The 19,463-nt window shown below is 41.6% G+C and overlaps 1 protein-coding gene across 6 annotated transcripts in view; it reads right to left on the reverse strand.

Moving 5' to 3' along the window:
• Positions 1-19,463, reverse strand: part of LOC114844663 (regulator of G-protein signaling 12) — a 30,457-nt gene that overhangs the window by 6,378 nt on the left and 4,616 nt on the right. For 2 of the 6 annotated variants that reach the window (XM_055503041.1, XM_055503039.1), the window contains exons 4-17: positions 6,965-6,986; positions 5,203-5,372; positions 4,369-4,461; positions 3,791-3,934; positions 3,045-3,227; positions 2,785-2,935; positions 2,374-2,471; positions 1,973-2,164; positions 1,687-1,760; positions 1,453-1,579; positions 921-1,017; positions 608-666; positions 268-360; positions 61-172 (exon numbers count right to left, since the gene is read on the reverse strand). In XM_055503041.1, coding sequence (XP_055359016.1) covers positions 61-172; positions 268-360; positions 608-666; positions 921-1,017; positions 1,453-1,579; positions 1,687-1,760; positions 1,973-2,164; positions 2,374-2,471; positions 2,785-2,935; positions 3,045-3,227; positions 3,791-3,934; positions 4,369-4,461; positions 5,203-5,372; positions 6,965-6,986 — 1,615 coding nt within the window. Of the gene's footprint in view, positions 1-60; positions 173-267; positions 361-607; positions 667-920; positions 1,018-1,452; positions 1,580-1,686; positions 1,761-1,972; positions 2,165-2,373; positions 2,472-2,784; positions 2,936-3,044; positions 3,228-3,790; positions 3,935-4,368; positions 4,462-5,202; positions 5,373-6,044; positions 6,920-6,964; positions 6,987-9,866; positions 10,002-15,786; positions 16,072-19,463 lie in introns of those variants that run through there. The other 4 variants (XM_055503043.1, XM_055503042.1, XM_055503046.1 and 1 more) reach the window with 4 other exon arrangements.

Below are 19,463 nucleotides of genomic sequence, written 5' to 3' on the forward strand. Positions count from 1 at the left end.
GAAACCATCCACCACAAGTCTAAAAGAAGGAGAGAGCGAACATAGCAAAGGGGGATTTACCTTCTGCTTCATCTATATTAATCTTTTTCTGTTTTCTCTTTTCCACTGGGAAGGCTGAGTCTGGTCCACTTGCTCTCACAGAAAAGTCCTTTGGTGTTGACCTCTCATCTCCCTGCAGATGCAACAATAACAATGCACTCTGTTAGGGGATGGAGGGATGGGGAGGAGGAAGTCGGAAGAGGAGTCCGAGCATGAGCTGCCATGCACCTTAATGGGGGGAGTGTCCAGATTTACTGAGACATCCATGCAAAGAGGAGACTGGTCCATCTGCTGGCTGTGTTCTACTGACCCTGCTAGGATCTAGACCAAGAACAAGCTGCCTACATATGCTGTAACTACTAGAGCATGACAAAAATGAGTAAGTGAGTCAGACACAGGCAGTGTTAGGGCGATGAATTAAAAATGGGAAATAAACACCAATTGACAGCTCAGCACGGGCAAAATGTTAATAAACTCACACTGCAGCTTAGCAAAAGGAAAAAATCCCAAAACACCATGTGCAGTTTTTAGCAAGATGTAGGAAGGCGAAAATGCTGTGAGGACTTACTGCAGCAGAAAGACTCCTAGTTGGAGGGTGGCCCTTCAGGGAGGAAGACTTTGATTTGTCTGTTTGAAAGAGATCAAGAGAGATAAAGATTTATGCAAGAGACAGAGAAAATAACATATTCAGTAATTAAGATAAACTTTATTGATCTCAGTGGGGAAGTTCAATTGTTGCAGCAGCTACAGAAACAGTAAGGTGCAAAATAATTTTAAAAAAGGAAAACGTGCATAGTGTGCATAAATAAAAATTTGGCAAAAATGTACAATTTATACGAAATGTCCGCAGTATGATCGTATTGGATTATACTGTGCCATACCTTTCACTGAAGCTGGGTCTGCTCGCTCTAAAACAACTCGCAGTCCATCTAAACTCGATATAGGGGCTCCAAGATCCAGGGGCTCAGTCTCTCCACTCTAAAAAACACAACAGGTTGGTATCTTTGCCTTTTTCATTTTGGAAACGTTTTATTTTTTACATTCAGCATGTGGATATTTGTGTGCATGAGCTGTTGCTTAATTTAAGTAATCTTTTAACCACGGTCCACTGTATTAAACAGTCATAATGCCTGCAAACCCACGGGACTAAAATAAATCATCTGGCGGGGCTTTAGAGGGGAGTTAAGAGTCGGCATGCTTGAGCTGTGTCGTCATTCTTAATTATAGCCCTGCTGCTCCATCTTCAGAGGCTGGGCTGACTCACAGGGCTAACCACCAAGTAGCGATGGAAAAGGATGCGGTTGCTTCCCGCCCCTAACCATGATACTCCACCCTGTGGCCCTGTCACACACTGCACACGCTGCACTGCGTTTCAAACAGAATGAGGCACTGCAGCCACCAGGGAGGACTTACTATTTTGGCCACAAGCTCGCTGAGGTGGAGGCCATATTTGGCCACCACAGGACGCAGGACCTCAGTGACTGGTTTAGTAGGTTTGGCCTTTAGTCCCACAGAGCGGTTAATAGGTACTAGATCCAGCCTAGGATTAAAGAGAGAGCATAAGGAAATATGATGGTATTAAAGCCATGAACATACAGGGTGAAGATGAAGGTACAAAAATAGGCACAAGGGCAGAACTGTTCGCACCTAAACAGCGTTCGCTTTTCCAGCCGCAAGTCTCGAGCGCTGAGGGTCATGCAGTCTTGATCTAAAACTAGAGGCTATGAAAAAAGCAATAATTACAAATTATATAATAAATCAACTTCACAATATAACACATGAATGTCTGTTTTATCCTCTATTTTGTCAATATATATATTGTTTATTCACACTAAATATATAAAGTATCACATTTTACTTAAGATGAGTCACTTTGTTCTGTGTCACCATCTGCCAGAAACACATGTTCCCAGCATTTGTCAGCCTCCCTCACCTTCTCTCCTCCCACCAGGAAGAGGTCAACGGCTGCGATGTTGACGCTGATGTTGTGACACAGATCTTGGAGGACTTCTCTGATGGAGGCACCGGGCCGCAGAGTGACAGAGGAGCAAGAGCCATCGGGCAAAATCACGCTGCAGTGTTTTGGTGTACGCTCCCATGCGCCGAGTGAGTGGCGATTATCAGACTATGAATAATAAAAAAGACACAAAAAGTTATGGTTGCTAGGCAACACGTATAGCGAATCAAAGTTTTAATTGTAGCTGCAGTTGTTCCTTTATCCTCTGATCCATTCCATCTAAAAAAATCGGGTAAAAATAAAACTGGACTATTTTAATGGCATCACCAACCACTGGGCTCTGTGTTTCCATGGAGACGTGTCCAGAGGAATCTTACCTCAATCTTGCCAGTAGAGCAGGAAGTGGCCATCTCTAGACTGGTACCGGACGACAAGGAGCCCTGGGACTCTCTTCGCCCGTTACTTCCCCAGTAGTCTGCACAACGCACCACAGGGGAGGAGGAAGTGGTGCAGATATTTAACCACAAACCTCATCATTTATGTACAGTCACGAGTCTTATATATATATTACAGAAATGCATTCATTTTCACATTACGTGACCTTAAGTTAATATTGTGGCGTCAGAAAATATTTTGTCAGAGTCAACTTTGTATTGCTGCTGAGAGTGTGTCTAATACAGGCGGTTATGTGGTATTTTAGTGGCGGTCACTTCAACAATTTGTGGCTGGTAAAGCATTTAAACACTGGGAATTTTTCAAACCCGATGGGTTGTTAATGCATTTCTTACCAAGGTTAATGTCTCCAATTTCCTTCTTCTTTGGACCTTTTCCAAAGCTCCTGTTGCGAGACCATGAGAAGAAGATGCCCCGTTTCTTGTCAGCGCTCTCATCTTTAGTCTCCTCATTCAAAGACCTTCCAGACCTCTGCTTTCTGGCCTCCTGAAAAACAAGATAAATAAGGTGTAAACGTACAACAACCTGATTAGCAAGCAACATATGCCCATGATCAGTAGCTGCATCACAGTATTTTATGAATCCTGGGCGTTACCTTCTTTGGAGTAGAAAGGGTGGATCGGTCAGAGCTTGCACTGTGTTTAGACGGTGCAGGACTGCAGGGGATCTGGTAGGGGTCCGGCAAAGGCTGACCGTCTACTTCAGCACGTACACACTCTTGGTAAAGGGAAGACTTGAGGAACCGTGAATAGCTGTCAAACTTCATGAGGTTAAAGATCTAAAGGAGGAGGTGACGAAAAGAGTTAGTGAAAGTGAAAACGATATAAGCAGAGGAAGAGATTAGATATACATAAAGAGATGCTGGGTCATGAACTAGGAAGCAAAGCAAAAAATGAAAGCCAGGGACAAGTGTTAACATATGGTTACAGCTGTTATGACAGGTGTCTTAACAGTTAACATTTTATTATGTACATGGGCAAGCTGAAGATATACAGATCTTTGAGTGTATGTCTATGTGTCAGTGTGTTCAGCATGCACTAGATTCTCTGTAGGTGTGTGGTAGTTTCTGTTTATCACTCTAGTAAAGCCTCAGAGCTCTTTCGTAAACAAACCCAGATGGTCACAAAAAAGCCCCAATATGCTTGTGCAAAGTGACCAGAGGGCACATAAGAACAGATCCCTCCAAAAATACTGTCTAGGAGTGTCTGATCTTCAGCGTGGACAGACTGAGAGTTTAAAAGGCAGAAACGTAAACTTATCTAATAAATATAGCGACAACACATCGCAGAGTAACAGATTAAAGCATCTGAATGAATGAAGCCCCCAGTTTCTTGCTTGTACCTGTAACTGCTGGGTCTTGAACATGTCAGGCTGTGGGGAGGTGAGGACATCATCGGCCAGCTGTGCTTGGCTGTCGATGTTGACAGGCATGGTGGCCTTGCTGGACAGGAAGCTGTTGTAGATCTCTCCTGCTCTCTGGGAAAGCTGTGGGAAAAAGGATGAAGGATTTTCTAAAGACTTCAGAAAACTATCCTGCTTCAAGTCACTTTTTAATAGATGTTTTTCACCCAATTAAATAGGAATCAAGTTGGCTGCTGACATGCACTGACCCTTTGCTGTTAGACCCATTAGTGGCTGTATTACTCTGCTGTAAAGCAGTGGGGACACAAATGTAATGACAGGATAAGTCGTACTGGGTGGGAAGGAGAAAATCGGCAACATATTTCTCGTGCTCTTATTCAGGCACTGAAATAAAGTATTTCAAAAAATGCAATCATATTGATTCATTAATAAGGGAAGACGACAAAGGGGATACAAATAGGTTTTATTTTTAACTGGAACCTACTTAAGCTGTTAGTTTGCAATATGCAAAAAAAACATCCCCAAACTGCATCTGTTGCTCTATACTATTTACTTACCTGTTTTTTATCTGTTGCAGGAACATGACTGAAGTATTCACAGGCCTGCCAGAACAAGATATTCTCCTCACTGAATTCTTTCTTAAGGAATTCCTGTGGAAATACACAATAGACAAATTTCTATATAATCTCAAACTGGCCATCACATTCTCAACTTCGTTCCTGTTATTGAAAATAGTACTGAAATGATTCAGTGTAATGTTGTGAACAAAATTGCTGTAAGCGTAGATGCAGGGTTGTGTAGGCGAGTGTATCTCTGATCGGTGTTGAGGGAAGGTGAGGAGGGAGGTGGTTCTGGGATGCCAGAACTTCATGTCAAGCCTTCCTTTAGGTGTTGTGGGCTAAAAAATGAAATACGCATCTTTTATGTAGGAGGCACGGTAAATAAAATGCCTGTACTTGCTAGCGTTGAAAACTAAGAAATGGTTGTCACTCAAGTCTATCTGTGCTGTCCCTTCACTTGCTCAGGTTCCGTCAATATTAGTGGTTACACATGATTCAGTGCTCAACAACAGTTACACAGCAGAATGTATGATAAGTACTTCATGCATGGAGCCAGTGAGCCTACTGCAGCACGATATAACAATGCTGATTTTTTAAGCAAAAGTAAAATGGCTGGCTTCCAGCCTAACTTACTTTCCTTTCCCACTCACACAACATGCCATGATTTTTAAAGGCTTCAACTGTTAAAATCCAAACCACAATGCTACTGTTCGCCCACGCTGTTTTTCTGAAACATCTTGAATCTACAGCACAAATAAACTTTGCGTTCGCTATTTAATACTTTTGCTCAGAAGGGATACAATCAACTTGAGAAACTTTTTCTCAGCTTACCGAAAAGTAGCGCACGCCCACCGGATCCTGGAGGAGACGCTCAAAGCAGGCAGCCCAGCTGGCCACTCGCTGCTCTGGAGCCCCTCGGTGGCTCCCTGTTCCTGGTAGACTGCCATTACTGTTCAGGCTGCTTTGGCTGCAGCATCCCTGCAGCTGAACTCCACTGTAGTCTAAAATACAGGAGAGCAACACAAAGGTTAGCAGGCTCCCGTGTTAAAGAGTAAGTCCAGCCAGAGGGAGCATTAGCATCAATCTCTAGTTTTTTATCTTGCACCTAAATGTTTATGTGAATATTTCTCTTTATATTTTTAAGACGTTTTGCAAGTCCAGATTTGTTTATAGCAAAGTAAACAGCAATAAAGTATGAAGTAGAATGAGCACATTCAATTCTAAATGAGTGCTAATGTTCACTATTTATGCTTAACTACCATATAAAACTCTTTCCTTTTTTAACAATTACCATCTGACTATAGCTTAATAAAATTGCAGGAAAGGGGTTAATAAGAAAACTTAATCCTGTTGAACTACGGAGATGTAAAAACATGTCATGAACAATCTAGATGTAATGAGAAAAGGTTCCCTAGATGCACCAAACAAGAACATCAAAGCCTGCATTAGTAAAGGTCAAGGGTGTTAAAAGTTAATGGCTCCTTGTTCTACTCTTTGTGCTATTCATCAGCTCCGGTTGCATAATATGTTAATGTCAAAGGTTAAAACATATTATGATGCAAGAGAGGATCTGGTTGCCCAGGATAAAGACAAACAGCAAAGGAGGACTAATGAGAGGAGGAAGCTACAGGAATAGTGGTCAACTAGCGCAGAGGCCTCGGTCTGCACAGTACCTGCTATCATGGCAGCAGATGGCCACTTTAGAGCTTTTGGCCACGCAATGAGGGAGAGCACAGTAAAAACAAGAAACAAAAGGGTCACAGCAGGAGCAGTTAGAGATACACAGTAGCTTTTTGTAGAGAGTCAACTGGTTGGCATGGGCAACTGGTGTGACTTTATCTTCTTTACTGTTAGAAACAGAAGCGTTAGCTAGGTCAGTTAACAAGCAGCGCTGATTACTGTAGTTTCATCTGTCCAGAACGCCTGCACGAGGAGGGGTGCAGTTTAACTGTGGTGTTGTAAAATAAAAGTACCACAGAGTGACTGACATCACTGGCTTACACATGGTTTTCTGGGTTGCGACTAGTGTGACCTTTACTTCACCTCTTTTTAAGCAATTTGTTTAACTGAGGCAAATTCACCGGTTTTATGTGTAGCAATTTAAGGAACAGTGGGTTTTTACAACAAGCCCAAACGAACAGTTATATGCATCACTGAGTGCCCCTGCCTACAGTTTGCTGAAAAAAACATTTATTTGAGCTTGGTTGATTACTTTTAGGACAGAGACACAAACTCAGTTAATGATGTGACATGAGAAAGCACTGCACCTACACCTACAGTGAAAAGATTGGAGCTACACTCCGTACCACAGCCTTGGTCAGCTTGTTAGGAAGTACACTCAGAGGCAGGACCAGACAGCACACATGGTAGCCCCAACTAAAAACCTCAAACTCACTCAACAAGCAACCTTTGTTAATGAGGCCTGCAGCATACAGCAAATACATCATCCTCACTAAAAGTCTGTTTATAGACATTTTAAGACCTTTTTTATTAAGCAACTACAAGGCTTAACTAAAATACAACAAAGCAGTGCACCGTGAATAAGGTGAAATAGATTCACTATTAAAGGAAATATTAAAGGAAATGTACTCACCGCCATCTGAAGAAGCAGCAGACTGAAAGAGAACAAAGAGAGACATGAGTGAGAGGCTGCCCTCATGACCTCCTGGACTGAGACAAGAGGCTGAGGACTGTGCTGATAGCACTGTCTCTCCAGGCATCGCTCCACTGAGGTGTTGTGTCTTTGTGGCGTTGTCCTGACACTAGGGCTTTAATTTGTAAATGGGTGGACCCCTAGTCTCTACCACACACAGCTGTTCACACCTCCATGCTAGGACCCACCCCTCATTTTTATAGGACAAAACATACAAGCACTCACAGCCCTCGATGTGTGCATTCCTGCTAACTACAGCAATCGAGCAACTTGAGGGGCCTTCATTGGTTGTAATGATCCTCTGTTCATTTGCTAATGCGGGGAACAAGTGGTTTATGCATGTGTTGAGATTCCTGTATAAACAGCAAGCAGCACAAGCTTCCCTAGTTGGCATGCAAACATCATGGTGGCACATTTCCATATTTGAGTGTGAATACAGACAAGGGATAATACTCCACATTACCCAAGTCTAATCTTATAATGGATCAACAGATATTCACCTGGCAAAACCTAAAAAACAAATCCCTACTTCAGCTCTGGGCTTCTTTTTTCTTGGCATCATTTTGGTCAGATAATAAGTCAGGCATGCCCAAACTGTTGTCCCAAAATAATGTAGTAATGCAGGGGAAAAATGAGAGGCGCATCGGTCCAAGAACGTTTGAAAAATTGGTGCGTTGGAGGTTTCTTCTGAACACGGGAGATTATTTTTATGAGCGTTTTCTGAGTTGGTGGAGCTTCAAAGTGTGAATATTCAAAGCTGATAATACACCTAAACAGGTCTCCTACTGCCAAGAACAAGGAGCACATACACTTTGAGCTTTAGTGAAAATGCTTACCACTGGACTATATCAGGTGCTCTCTCATTCTTTAAACTCTCAGTTTTGATTTCAATAATAGTTTTAACCTTCATATATCTGCCTTAGAACACAGGCATTGACGGGAGACATTTCTTTCTGTGTTTTGTCTCATACAACTGGCCATCTGAAGATGGGGGGGGGGGGGGGGGGATCATGTGCACTGACGTGACACTTTGTTCCATTTTGGGAGTGACCACATGTAAAAGCCCTATCAGACATAGACCACTAAACCACTAATTGTCTGTCACAGCCTCTTTACAACTCTGCTGCTGCTGAGTCCAGCCCCATATAGTCAACACCCCAAAGCCACCCCTCTGTGGTGACTAGCATGTGTACAGTAATCATGGGTGGGTAGAATAAAGACCAACGTGAAGTTGAAACAGAGGAGAGGGAAATGACAGAACACCCAATCCATCTGTCCATCCCCTTTAGCTCTAAAAAAAGCTAAACCTCAGACCTTAAAAATAAAACGAATGTTGAGATTGTGGTTTAAGACAGACATCACACAATGTGAGCTTAATGTTCTTAGAAAAGTAAAGGTTCCAAGTTAAAATCTGAAATCACAGATTGGTGAATTTACTACAGTGATTATTTTTCACACTTGCCAGTGTTAGAGTCTTCAGAGATGACAAACATAACAAATATTTACTTCTAAAAAGGGGTGGAACTTCCCCTTAACCAGTGATACATTAAGTAGGAGTGGGAGAGGTATGAGGATTCAGAATGAACGCTGTCTTGACAAAGGATTGATGTAATAACGTTAAACCACACTCTTGTAAGAGGAGAATGTCATGTCAATGAATGTGTCCTGATTGCATAACCCTGCTTATGAGTCTATATAAGTACAAATGTTGCAAAACATGTGTAATTCTCAAATGTTACTGTTGTTTGTTTTGTAATTTATTTTGTAAAATAAATTAACTGTGCTATAGAGAGAAATGAATGTGTTATTGTGTCCAGTTCAGAACCAAGAAACATTCAGTCTACAGGGACATAAAAGAGATGAAAAGCAGAAACCAGCTGTGTTTAGGAAGTAAAAACTAATGTATAGCGGCCTGCTCTGAAAGTTTTTATAAAAATAGCCACTAAACCACTGACATAATTATTCATCGCACGTGTACATATGATGGTGTGGTCTTGTTTGTATGTATGAGGCTGCTGAAGTTAGACCACACACCACTATATATTTTTCAGCTCATTATAGCTTGCTTGCTTTCCTTGTCTCCTCCAATGAGGCTGAAGTGTCACCCTTACCTCTCATCTACACAAACCCTTCCTCAGTTGACACCTCTAGTGACCAGCCCGTCCACTGTGGGTGGCTCGGCAAAAGTACAGGGCCCCTCTGTAAGTATATGCTAATTTGCAAATATTTCTTTAACCTGCTTGAAGTGTCTTGTAAGTTGTTCATGTTATACACCAAATGTGTGACATCACATTCATGTCACAGCGTGTATCCTATCCCACAAGATAACATGATTTCAATGGAAACCACTCTTCCAGTTTTACCGTGACACAGCCCCCACGGCGTACAGTTTGGCATCTTGACACACAACATGTTGGAGTAATGTACATATACACAAATTTATCTGCATTTGGTGTGAGACATGTGAAACATCATCAGTGTAAAATTAGTTGACACTACAGTCGCTCTAATGAACACCTCTCACAGAGTGTTCTGAATTTCCAAGGTGTTAAAGTGACTTATTTTGTCTTTTTGGGCTTGTTTAGACATGTACCTGCCTTCAAAATCTAAATGTGCCCTGCTCTACACTTCACAAAACAACTCCTCCAAGCCTTAACACAAGTTAACACCGCAAACCAACAGTCCGTGCCGCTTCGAACAGCTGTTCTGAGTGGGAGAAAGACAAGCAACAGAGAGGGAAATTAATGAGAAAAAAGCAGCTGACTGAACAAAAGGAGTCACTCTGCTTTAATAAAGTGGAGGAAGAGGAAGAGGAGTCTCAGCTGACAATCAGTTTACTTACAGTGCCAAATGTCCAGGTTCTCTTGAAGGAAAGTCTCTTTTTGAGACTCATTGTTCCCTACTCCGCTACTCCAAGAGCACACAGACAAATTATGTGCATGTGAGTATGCGCAAGTGTGTGTATGTGTGTGTGAGTGTGTGTGTGTGTGTGTGTGTGTGTGTGTGTGTGTGTGTGTGTGTGTGTGTGTGTGTGTGTGTGTGTGTGTGTGTGTGTGTGAATGCATACCTGAACATTCCCCACCCAAAACTCAGCAACCATGTCTGTACAAGTCGGAGAGAGTGAGACAGAGAGAGGGAGAATCAGAAGGAAATTTGACAGTGTACTGGACAGAAAGAAAAAAGGAGGAGGCTGCAAAGGAGGAAAGAAAGATTTTCTTAGTCTGCAGCTGTTGCCATGGAAACCCACTCGACAATACATACAGTCTCTGCCACAGTGGCATGGAGGAGTCAGACGAATTAAACCCCCCTTTATTTTCCTCAGTATGTCAAAACCGCACTGGCCTTCTCCTCTTTTGTTTTCAATCAGGGCACTCTCTTTTTACTCGGGGAGAGGAAAAGAAATATCCAGTTAGGGAGTTTAAAGTGAAACCAGATGAGTTACGCATAATCAGAATAAAACTTTAGCGGCTCACAAACTTAACTCTGAGCTGCATTATGAACTGCCACAGATCACCAAACGGTGTCACTTAATGTTTTCTGTTAGCAATTAGCCTGACGGACCAGAAAAGAATACGTTTTTATTTCCTCCTTACTCCTGGACTCTGCTGTAGTACTGTGCATTCAGATTTCTAACAAAGCTAAGTGCTGACTGCTTTTAGACCAGTTATTATTCTTAACGAAAGGGTGGCTCATTCTGAGGTTCATCCATCAGGCTAGATTCCTTTAGAATCCGATTTTTAGTGTGAGCAGCGAGAGAGAAACAGAGTTTGGTTCTCATAGAACTTTTGTTGCGTTCATTTGATTCTGATGATGTCCTAGAGGTAGATTTGATTACTAAATCTTACGTGTTGTACGTGTTGATGTGTTTGTACAGTATATGACATGGTAAAGGTGCCATTACAGTATGGAAGTATGTGTCTATTGCCACTGAATGTACTGTACCATTGTGGATAAATAAAGACTGCCCAAACTCTTTTGGACAGTTTCTTCCAGAACAGTTTTATTCTGCACCTGATTGCTCACAGAAAAAAATGGCAGAAGTATTTGTGTGAAGATTTGAAAAAAAGAGATGCTTAAACTCGACATTCACACCTCCTGGCTAATCATTGTGCGAATTGTGAGATGCAGCGTCCCCAGTTACACTTTTATTTCACATTAGGTATTAGTGAGTTGATTAGGATTTAAGTGACAGAATGGATGTTTCACAGTCATTTTGGTGACATCTTATTGACATTGTTACATTTTGACTAAGACACTCGACTCAGATTGTAAACAGTGTTTTCTCTTTACAAATTTGACAGTATCTCTTATGTTCAACAGAACCCCACCAATAAGTATGCTGGGCCCTATCCACTAATATTTCTGTTTCCTTAACATACACACAAAAACATCAGATTGATTTCAAAAACACCTATCTACCAAAGGGGACATAAAAGGAATCTTGCACAGAAACTGAACACTTAGAAGGTAGTGCATCAGACAAAACGGCATTTTTCAGTAGTATTAAATGGAAGGCTTGCAGCTAGAACTGAACTGCAAGTAAACATCATGTTTATTACTATCAGCAGTAGAAATAATACACTCAACATGAATCTGGAGAAAAGTGCAAAAATATGTCTGAACACTAAGATTTTGTTCTATAATTGCGTAGTCAGTGCAGTAAATCCCAAACAATCAAATGTCATGTTCGGGAACACAGTGTAAGTGGGTTCTGGGATAACATTTTCTAAGATTACCTGGTATACACTTTATGCTTTAGCACTTTGAAACTAATTCTGCCCTTTGACCCTTTCCTGAGGCAAAGACGTGCACGTAAGTGCAAGATGTTGGAAGGTTAAAGTCAAATGCCTCCAGGAAAAGCATGTGTGTATTCCTGCGTTAGCGTCAATAACTGGAGAATTCAGTATGTTCCACAAAATAAATGGCTTTCATGTGGGCTCTGAGCAGACAGGCTACAGCGACAATGAGCACCGCTTGTCACTAGACCTAACTAATTGCATGTCAAGCACTCTGCCAAACAATCTTGACTGAAGACGGAAAATAATCTGAACACGCTATCTGTGTCAGACAAAAAAACATTCCCTGAAAATAACATCAAGAAAGAGCCATGCATGGAGGCAACTTCCTTTGGAGGGAGGGGGGCGAGGGTGCGGTGACTGATAAGATGGAAGACACATTTCTCTCCTAACCAAGCAACGAGGGCAGTGGAGGAGGGAGACACTACAGACAGACAACAATGCATTTAATTATTGGAGAAGTAGGTTCCCTTGTTTCTGACGTGGGAAATCTTGTTGTCACTATTGATCCAGATCACATTAGCAAGGACCTCATTAGGTCAGCATATCCAGTGATGCCAAGGAATCCAGCAATGATAAACAACATCAACACAATTAGAGTCCCCATAGGTTTGCTATCTACTATCTACCAACACATCAAGGGCTCTAAAATGCTAAACCCTTACAAGAGATATTTTCATTATTAGCACAAAACAAATAAGGCACCTTAATATGCGACCGAGAGTCATGCTCTGGTAAGGAATCCCATTGCTGTCACAAAAGCCTTGGAAATGATGTCAGTTATGTAATTCTAGGTTTCCTTGTTTTGCAATAGGACTAATGATCCAATTAAACAAAATACAATCTGTTAGTTTTGTGACTAATTGAAAGTGGTTCTAAATGCAAATATAAATGTAAGTGCAACAGCGTTTCCCCTCCCACATGTGCTGGTAAAGATCATAATTTCACCCCACTGGCAGGTTTATTCAATTGTTTTTAGGAGAAGCTTTGAATGACTTTAGATTAAACATTAAAATGATGATGGCTGGATGCATTTCTAGGCCTTGGCCCTGAGCCATGAAAAGTGTCCAGACTTGCGTTGAGGGAGCTTTTAAGTGTAATCCCCTCTGTAAACAAATGAGTCATTCTCGATCCATTTAAAGACATGAGTGATTTGCATGTAAAAAGGAGCCATCGTCACACTGCGTTTCATCTCTTAATCCCCCCCGATCAGCAGTAATCTACTGCCAGTTCCCCGACCCTAGCCGGTTAGCCACAGCAGATGGGTACAGCTCTGCTCCTGTCTGGATTAAAGTGGCATTACTATGATTTGTGTGGTGCTACTAGTCTGCGTTTGTGTTAGCCACTTGTTGCTGATGAAAGGCTGACAGGGAGAACTAGCATTCCTCTGTATGGAGATGTTTACCTCTTCTCTTTGCTGCCCTACTTCTTGCAGGGTCAGAAACACACAAAGCACTTTAATATCAGTATTTGTCTTACTGTCACTTACGACAACAATGTACAGTCTGAGATGAACCAATGTTAACTCTGCCTGGACATGTTCTGGTAAAGGTAAAACACTGTAAATTCAAACCTATAACCATTAATGAGAACCCAATTTTTTTTCTAACATTAAAAGGAATCTTGGTATGACACAGGTGGGTAGGTTGGTAGAGCTAAATACATCTGATTTCCAAGGCACAGCTGAACTTCACAGAGGGAAACAAGAAACAGTGACCACGACCCCTCCCATCTCAAGTTATTATCATACAGAAAAGGCTGCGCTCCCACCAGCCTGGAGGGCTCGAGTTGGGTAAACCACATAAGATGCCGCCACACCCTACTGCCGCTTTCTTTCTCTTCCATAAAAAACACCAAAAATGGACTTTCCAACCTGAAACCTGACACTTATTGAGTTGTTGTTCACCATTTTGAAAAAAGGGTACATTTGCTATGCAATATTTAGGGAGGGTATAAATGAACATCTCACAGCTTTTACACGCCACTGTATAACAAGAGTGTGACTTATATGTAAACTAACTGCTGGTCACTGTTCAGACGGCATTTCATGTTGTGAAGCAGCAATTTGTAGTCTAGGAACAAAATATCACAGAGAAAGTAACTTGGCTGTCCTGTCGATCCATGTTTATGACATCAGCAGCTAGTAGACAGGACCTTGGCCCAGTTCTGCAGCATCTCGCGCCAACACAAGGTCAAAAAGATACCACCTACACTACACTTTCTAAGCCTCCATACAGTCCTCTACACTTCAAATATTTTAGGTTGCTCAGTGTTTCACCAAAAGCCGGTGAGTCGCTGTGTCGTCTGAGCTGTGTGAGGTAGAAAGTTGAAGATCACGAACAGCCTCCTGCATCCCAGACATGTTTCAATTGTTACCGGGGAGGAGATAAAAGACCTTAGTAACTTTGAAGTCATACCTTTTTTAGTAACCACTACAGACACATTTACTCATAGCACAACAGGGATAGGAGAAAAGTTACCAATCATTCCCAGACTTTGTGTATTACATCACAGTGTATGCACACTGTTGCCAGTCAATCAGGTATGATGAATAGTGTGTGGTCAACTAAAGAAAAATCAAGTGATGACTTTCAATAGATGACGTCACAGAGTCAATGTACTGTACAACAGCCAAGAGTAGAGCTGCAGTGCATCTCAATCCAGTCAAGGCGACGCAATATATTTTCCGTGGTTACAGTTTGGTCAAACTGCAAACTCAGCAACCACAGCCACATCTGGTCATCGGGTTATTGGCTGTTGCATATTCATACAGTGAGCAACAGCTGGACAGTTAAATAACTGCTACTCAAGTTTTGCTGTTTTAATATACTGTTTTTCCAGTTGTTGGACTTAAAGAGAGCAATAAAACCCTGTTGCAGACGGAGAAAAGAAGAAATGAAATCATAGTGGAGACATTTAGAAAATGTCAGGCTGTTAGTCTTTGCATCCTATAATGTTAGCCTAAGGACACATTTCGTGAGCGCAACTGTCCACCCACACTCCAGAGCTGGCCATGTGATGTGAGATAAAAGTGTGCCGTGTTTGCCTCCCTCTCCAACTAATCCCCAGGAACACGCCATTTCTGCTCATCTTTTCATGTCACACCCACATTCAAATAAAAGAAAGAGTTTATTAAATTACATTTGGCATCTAAATTTAGTAACTGTTATATTATTAATGATTATCTTAACAAGATTCTTGCTTGTCTATAAGTTCCTTTAATGTGTAAAATGAACAACAACCAGACAGAAGTCATGCAACAGCAAAAAAAGAACATATTTTGGCAGCTGGCGCTCAGAGATAAGTCAGACAGAAGGCTTGTGAATCAGAGTGGGGACATGCCTGTACAAAGCCAAACAGGGGCAAGGCAAAACCACAGGCAACCATTTCGAGTTCAGACTAAAGTATAGCTGTTACACGAACACCTCAAATTACTCCTGAACATTCAGACAAGACATAATGCTATCTGACAACAAGAGCCTCCAATCTCTCTGCCCCACACAGCAAATCTAACTTCTCCCTCTGTCAGCAATTGATGGCAGAAAGGGTCAACTCTAAGGGTGAGTGCAAAAGAGCACACTTCATTCAAAGGCCCATGCAGTTCACAATAATAATCTTTGGTCATTACAAAAAATGCCATTCAGTATAACGTCAAATTTAAGGTCAGCTTGCATCCTGATATAGATACTAGACCACATCCTACTGTATACAGCGGCACAGTGTGTATTTTACAGCATATGAGATTTCAGCTGGCACTACTCAAAACATTCCTCTGACAGACCACACAAGCTAACCACTGTATGCTTCTCTAAGGCTCCAACCAGAGCCACAAAGAGCCCAAAGAAGGAAAAGTCTCAGTGACAGGGATGATACAACTGGGGTCAAAGATGAAGATGGCATCACCAAACGGAGGAGAAGTGAAGACATGACAAAATGGAGATTTCAAGATTCCACAAGAAGACTTACAGAGTTGAGAGTTAAAGTTTGCTCCATGTATGGCGCTGTGCGTGTGCTTGGCTCGTTTTCAGCGCTGCTCCACACGCCTGGTGTGTGTAAACGAGTCCATCCGCTGGAGCGCCGTGGTGCGTGTGTGAGTCGGTGCTCGCAGTGCAGAGAGACAGAGCTCAACTGGGGAAGGGGGGGAGGAGGGAGCGTGCAGGAGAGCTGAAAATCCTGACAGCTACTGGGAGTTCAAAAGCTCCCTCTCTTCCTCTGCTGCCGGCTCCTCGTTTTCCCTCCCTCCCTCCCCCCCTTAGCTGTAAATTTCTTCTCTTTCCCTCTGTTTACCACCCTCCCCGTCTCTGTGTCTTCATGCCTTCTCTTTCTGCTACACCCACAGGATAGATCTATTACCCACAGGCATGCAAACAAGGGCTGCTAATGTCTCCACACCTAAAAGGAAAGGAAACTTCACATTCACGGAGCTGGAGAGGTGCCCCAAATTTCCCAGAAAGCACCTAGAGAATGCCTGCATAATACGGAGTGCATTAAGTGCCGGCTCACATTAACAGATGTTTTCACATCCAGCAACACTTCAGAAGGCAGAGTCAGTGTGAACACCGGCACAGCAGCCTGCTAATGGTGTCATCTCCGCAAAGTTGAACACGCTGTCATCTGCTAAACATCGGGGGCGCATAGCATCTGTTTGGAGCTAGAAACAGGGAGTCTGTGATGAAGAAAAGAATCGGCTCGTGGTGCTGGAACAGTGGGATGTTGGGGCATTTTTAGCAGCTTTGACAGTAAGGAATAAACAAAGCAGCCCATTCGTTAATATGCTCAAACATTGGGGGTCCTGACAACAATAGCTCAGCATGCATCAAAACACTCAAAATATTCAGGGAAACGAATCAGCTGCAAGAACATAAAGCATTTCCTCCCACTAATGAACCAAAAGCAAACACTGAACCTACTCAAAAGCATGATTTCATAAAAATATGTATTTTAGAGCGTTCCGTCTTAATGTGTGGGCAAAAAGCAAAAAGCTTTGTAATGTGAAGACAAACAACGAGCATTCACTCATTCCAGCGCAAGCCGAGTGACGCACACCACTGACCATGGAAAAAGCAACACGGCCACACGTGTGCAAATTGTTCTGGGCTCGTCTACAACATGCAGCGAGGCCACATAGAAGGGTTATCCACAGGGGTCTGCCCCAAGCACTGATGGTGAACTCCAAAATAGCCTCACAGCGTCCTTGTGAGTGCAGATGCATGCACCGACCGACGGCTTATCACATATTTTTGCAAGACTTGCCATGAGAACAGTCCTTCAGAACAATTTCCACGACAACAATGCACAAGTTGTGTGCCAAACACTTTGGCTGCTGAAGTTTGCGCCTGCTCTAAAATTCCTGCATATGTATAGGCCAGGAGTAATCTGAGGGCAATAGCTTAACTCGACAGGTTGATCATTCATTATCCGTATTCTGTCTGAAGTGGAGAACAGCCTTCAAAAGCAAAATGGCTCTCGTTTCAAGCTCAACTTTACAATACAAAAGCTTCTTAGAGATCCTAGAATTAAATTAATTTCTTTGGACTGCTCCTAACAAAAACAGGTAGATCTTGTACACATAATGCCTCATCAGTACATAATAGGTAACACCACTGAAGGGGCTTTGGTTTGCTGTGGCAGGGGCTTTCAGAACTGTGCATTTGATCCCTGACTACGAGCCCAGGGTAAAGTTCAGCCCTTGAAACCTGACCCTGTGGTAAGGGTCTAATTGCCTTTAATAACCATAAAACATCCCTTGTGGTGTTATTACTTGGCAGGTATAGTTCTACTTTGACCTTAAACTACAAAGCTTAAGTATTGTTCTTTCCATGTTCCATCCAGCATTATTTGTGTCTAGTATGAACATATTTTAAATTACAAAAAACAGCAGCACAAAGACACTAAGGATATGCACTGCAACGAATCAAAGTGGATTTGTTTTGTTTTTAGTAAAACAGTGTTATTATACTTGAAAAAAGTCATACTTGTTAACAAGTAACATTTCACAAGATAGAAAGGGCTTTTTGTAAGACAAAACATCTGATTTCCGGAAATCTTACCAAGACATTTTTCACTTGTACTATTGGCAGACATTTTTGTCTTATTGTAAATTATAAATGAAATAATAATAATATAATAATTGAAATAATATAAATCTTATTTCAAGCACAATGACACAATTTTACTAAAACAAGACAAATACTCTTGATAAGATTTTGATTTTTTGGAGTGCGGTTACAGTGATATAATGATACATGTGAGTACTCTTCTTTAAGCAGCTGCATTGAATGGAAGTACCACAAAATAGAAGTAGGACAGTTTTACCACAAATACAAGTCTACTGTTGACATGGTTGTAACAGATAGCTTTGTTTTCTACAGTATGTATACTATACTATAGTTATGTTAATATCTCATGTACCCTTTATTCTTTTCTATCTTATTTGCATTCCCCAGTCATGAACTTGTACCAAGAAGCATAAATCTGACATGTTCAATGAAGTGTTTTTTAAAAATAGGTTGACTACATGTTCTGCACAGTCTATTATAAACAATGAACTCTAACATCATAACTTAATTATTCGAGTATCTAAAGCATGAAAAATGCATTTCAGTGGGAAACAAACAAATCAATCAGAGCCTACTTCACAAGTCCCTCATTTGGCCATTAATTCCAGCAAACTTGGAGGTGTAAAAAGAAAACCAAACACAATGATAAAAGCGTGAAAACATCCAGACAATGTTTTTTTAAAATAGGAAATGGATTTATCTAGTGTGTTAGTGTTAGTGTTAAATACAAAAACTGACAGAAGCCTCTTGATTTCGAACAATTTACACATAACAGAGGTGGGAACAACGAGGTTTAGACAGCCACTGTGTTGGTCTTCAAAGAGGATGATGTCAATTTATGAATCACATTATCACACCAAGACAAACAAATGGTAATACAATCAAGAATCATAAAATCATAACATATTAATGGTTAAGAAATAAAGCCCAAACTTATTTCTTAAAACATTACTTGTAATTATGTGTACTAATGTCAACATGGATAATTACAACCACACTAGTGGACTTTTCAAAATAAAAGAACATATAGAGAGTGTGCTATGCGCACAGAAAGTCGTAACCTTCCATACGTAAATCTGCAGCAGAGCAGCTAATAACCTGGAGCTTTCTATCCCTATAGGACTATAGGACTGTGTGCATATTAGGACAGTCCAGGGAAGGAGATTTGTGCTTCTGCCTCTTGAGTACAATGTGTGGTCTGCGGGTGTGTCTGGGTGTTATAACCATGACTAATGTGTGACTATACAATACAGTATGGCCCTTTTTCAGTTTGTTTTTGTGCCTAGTCAGAGCAGTTATGAGTTATACGAACAGTGTGTGTTTTTATGAATGTGAATCAGTGTGGATGAGTAATGCATGCACGCAGAGAAACAGAGTTCCTCAACAACATTAATATGAGTGAATGTGAGCACAATATTCGGTCGTGCTGCAGAGCTCATTAGCGAGGCCAAACAAACAGGACCGTGCCTGTGGCCTGCACAAAGACCACTTTGTGAACAACCCCGCACCACAAGTGTAGCAGCAAATGCAGCGTTCAAGGCAACGGAAATGAAAGGTTAAAAAAGAGAGGCAAAGTGAAGCAGC

The sequence above is a fragment of the Betta splendens genome, chromosome 2 (assembly GCF_900634795.4).
Source record: "Betta splendens chromosome 2, fBetSpl5.4, whole genome shotgun sequence".
Classification (NCBI taxonomy): Eukaryota; Metazoa; Chordata; class Actinopteri; order Anabantiformes; family Osphronemidae; genus Betta; species Betta splendens.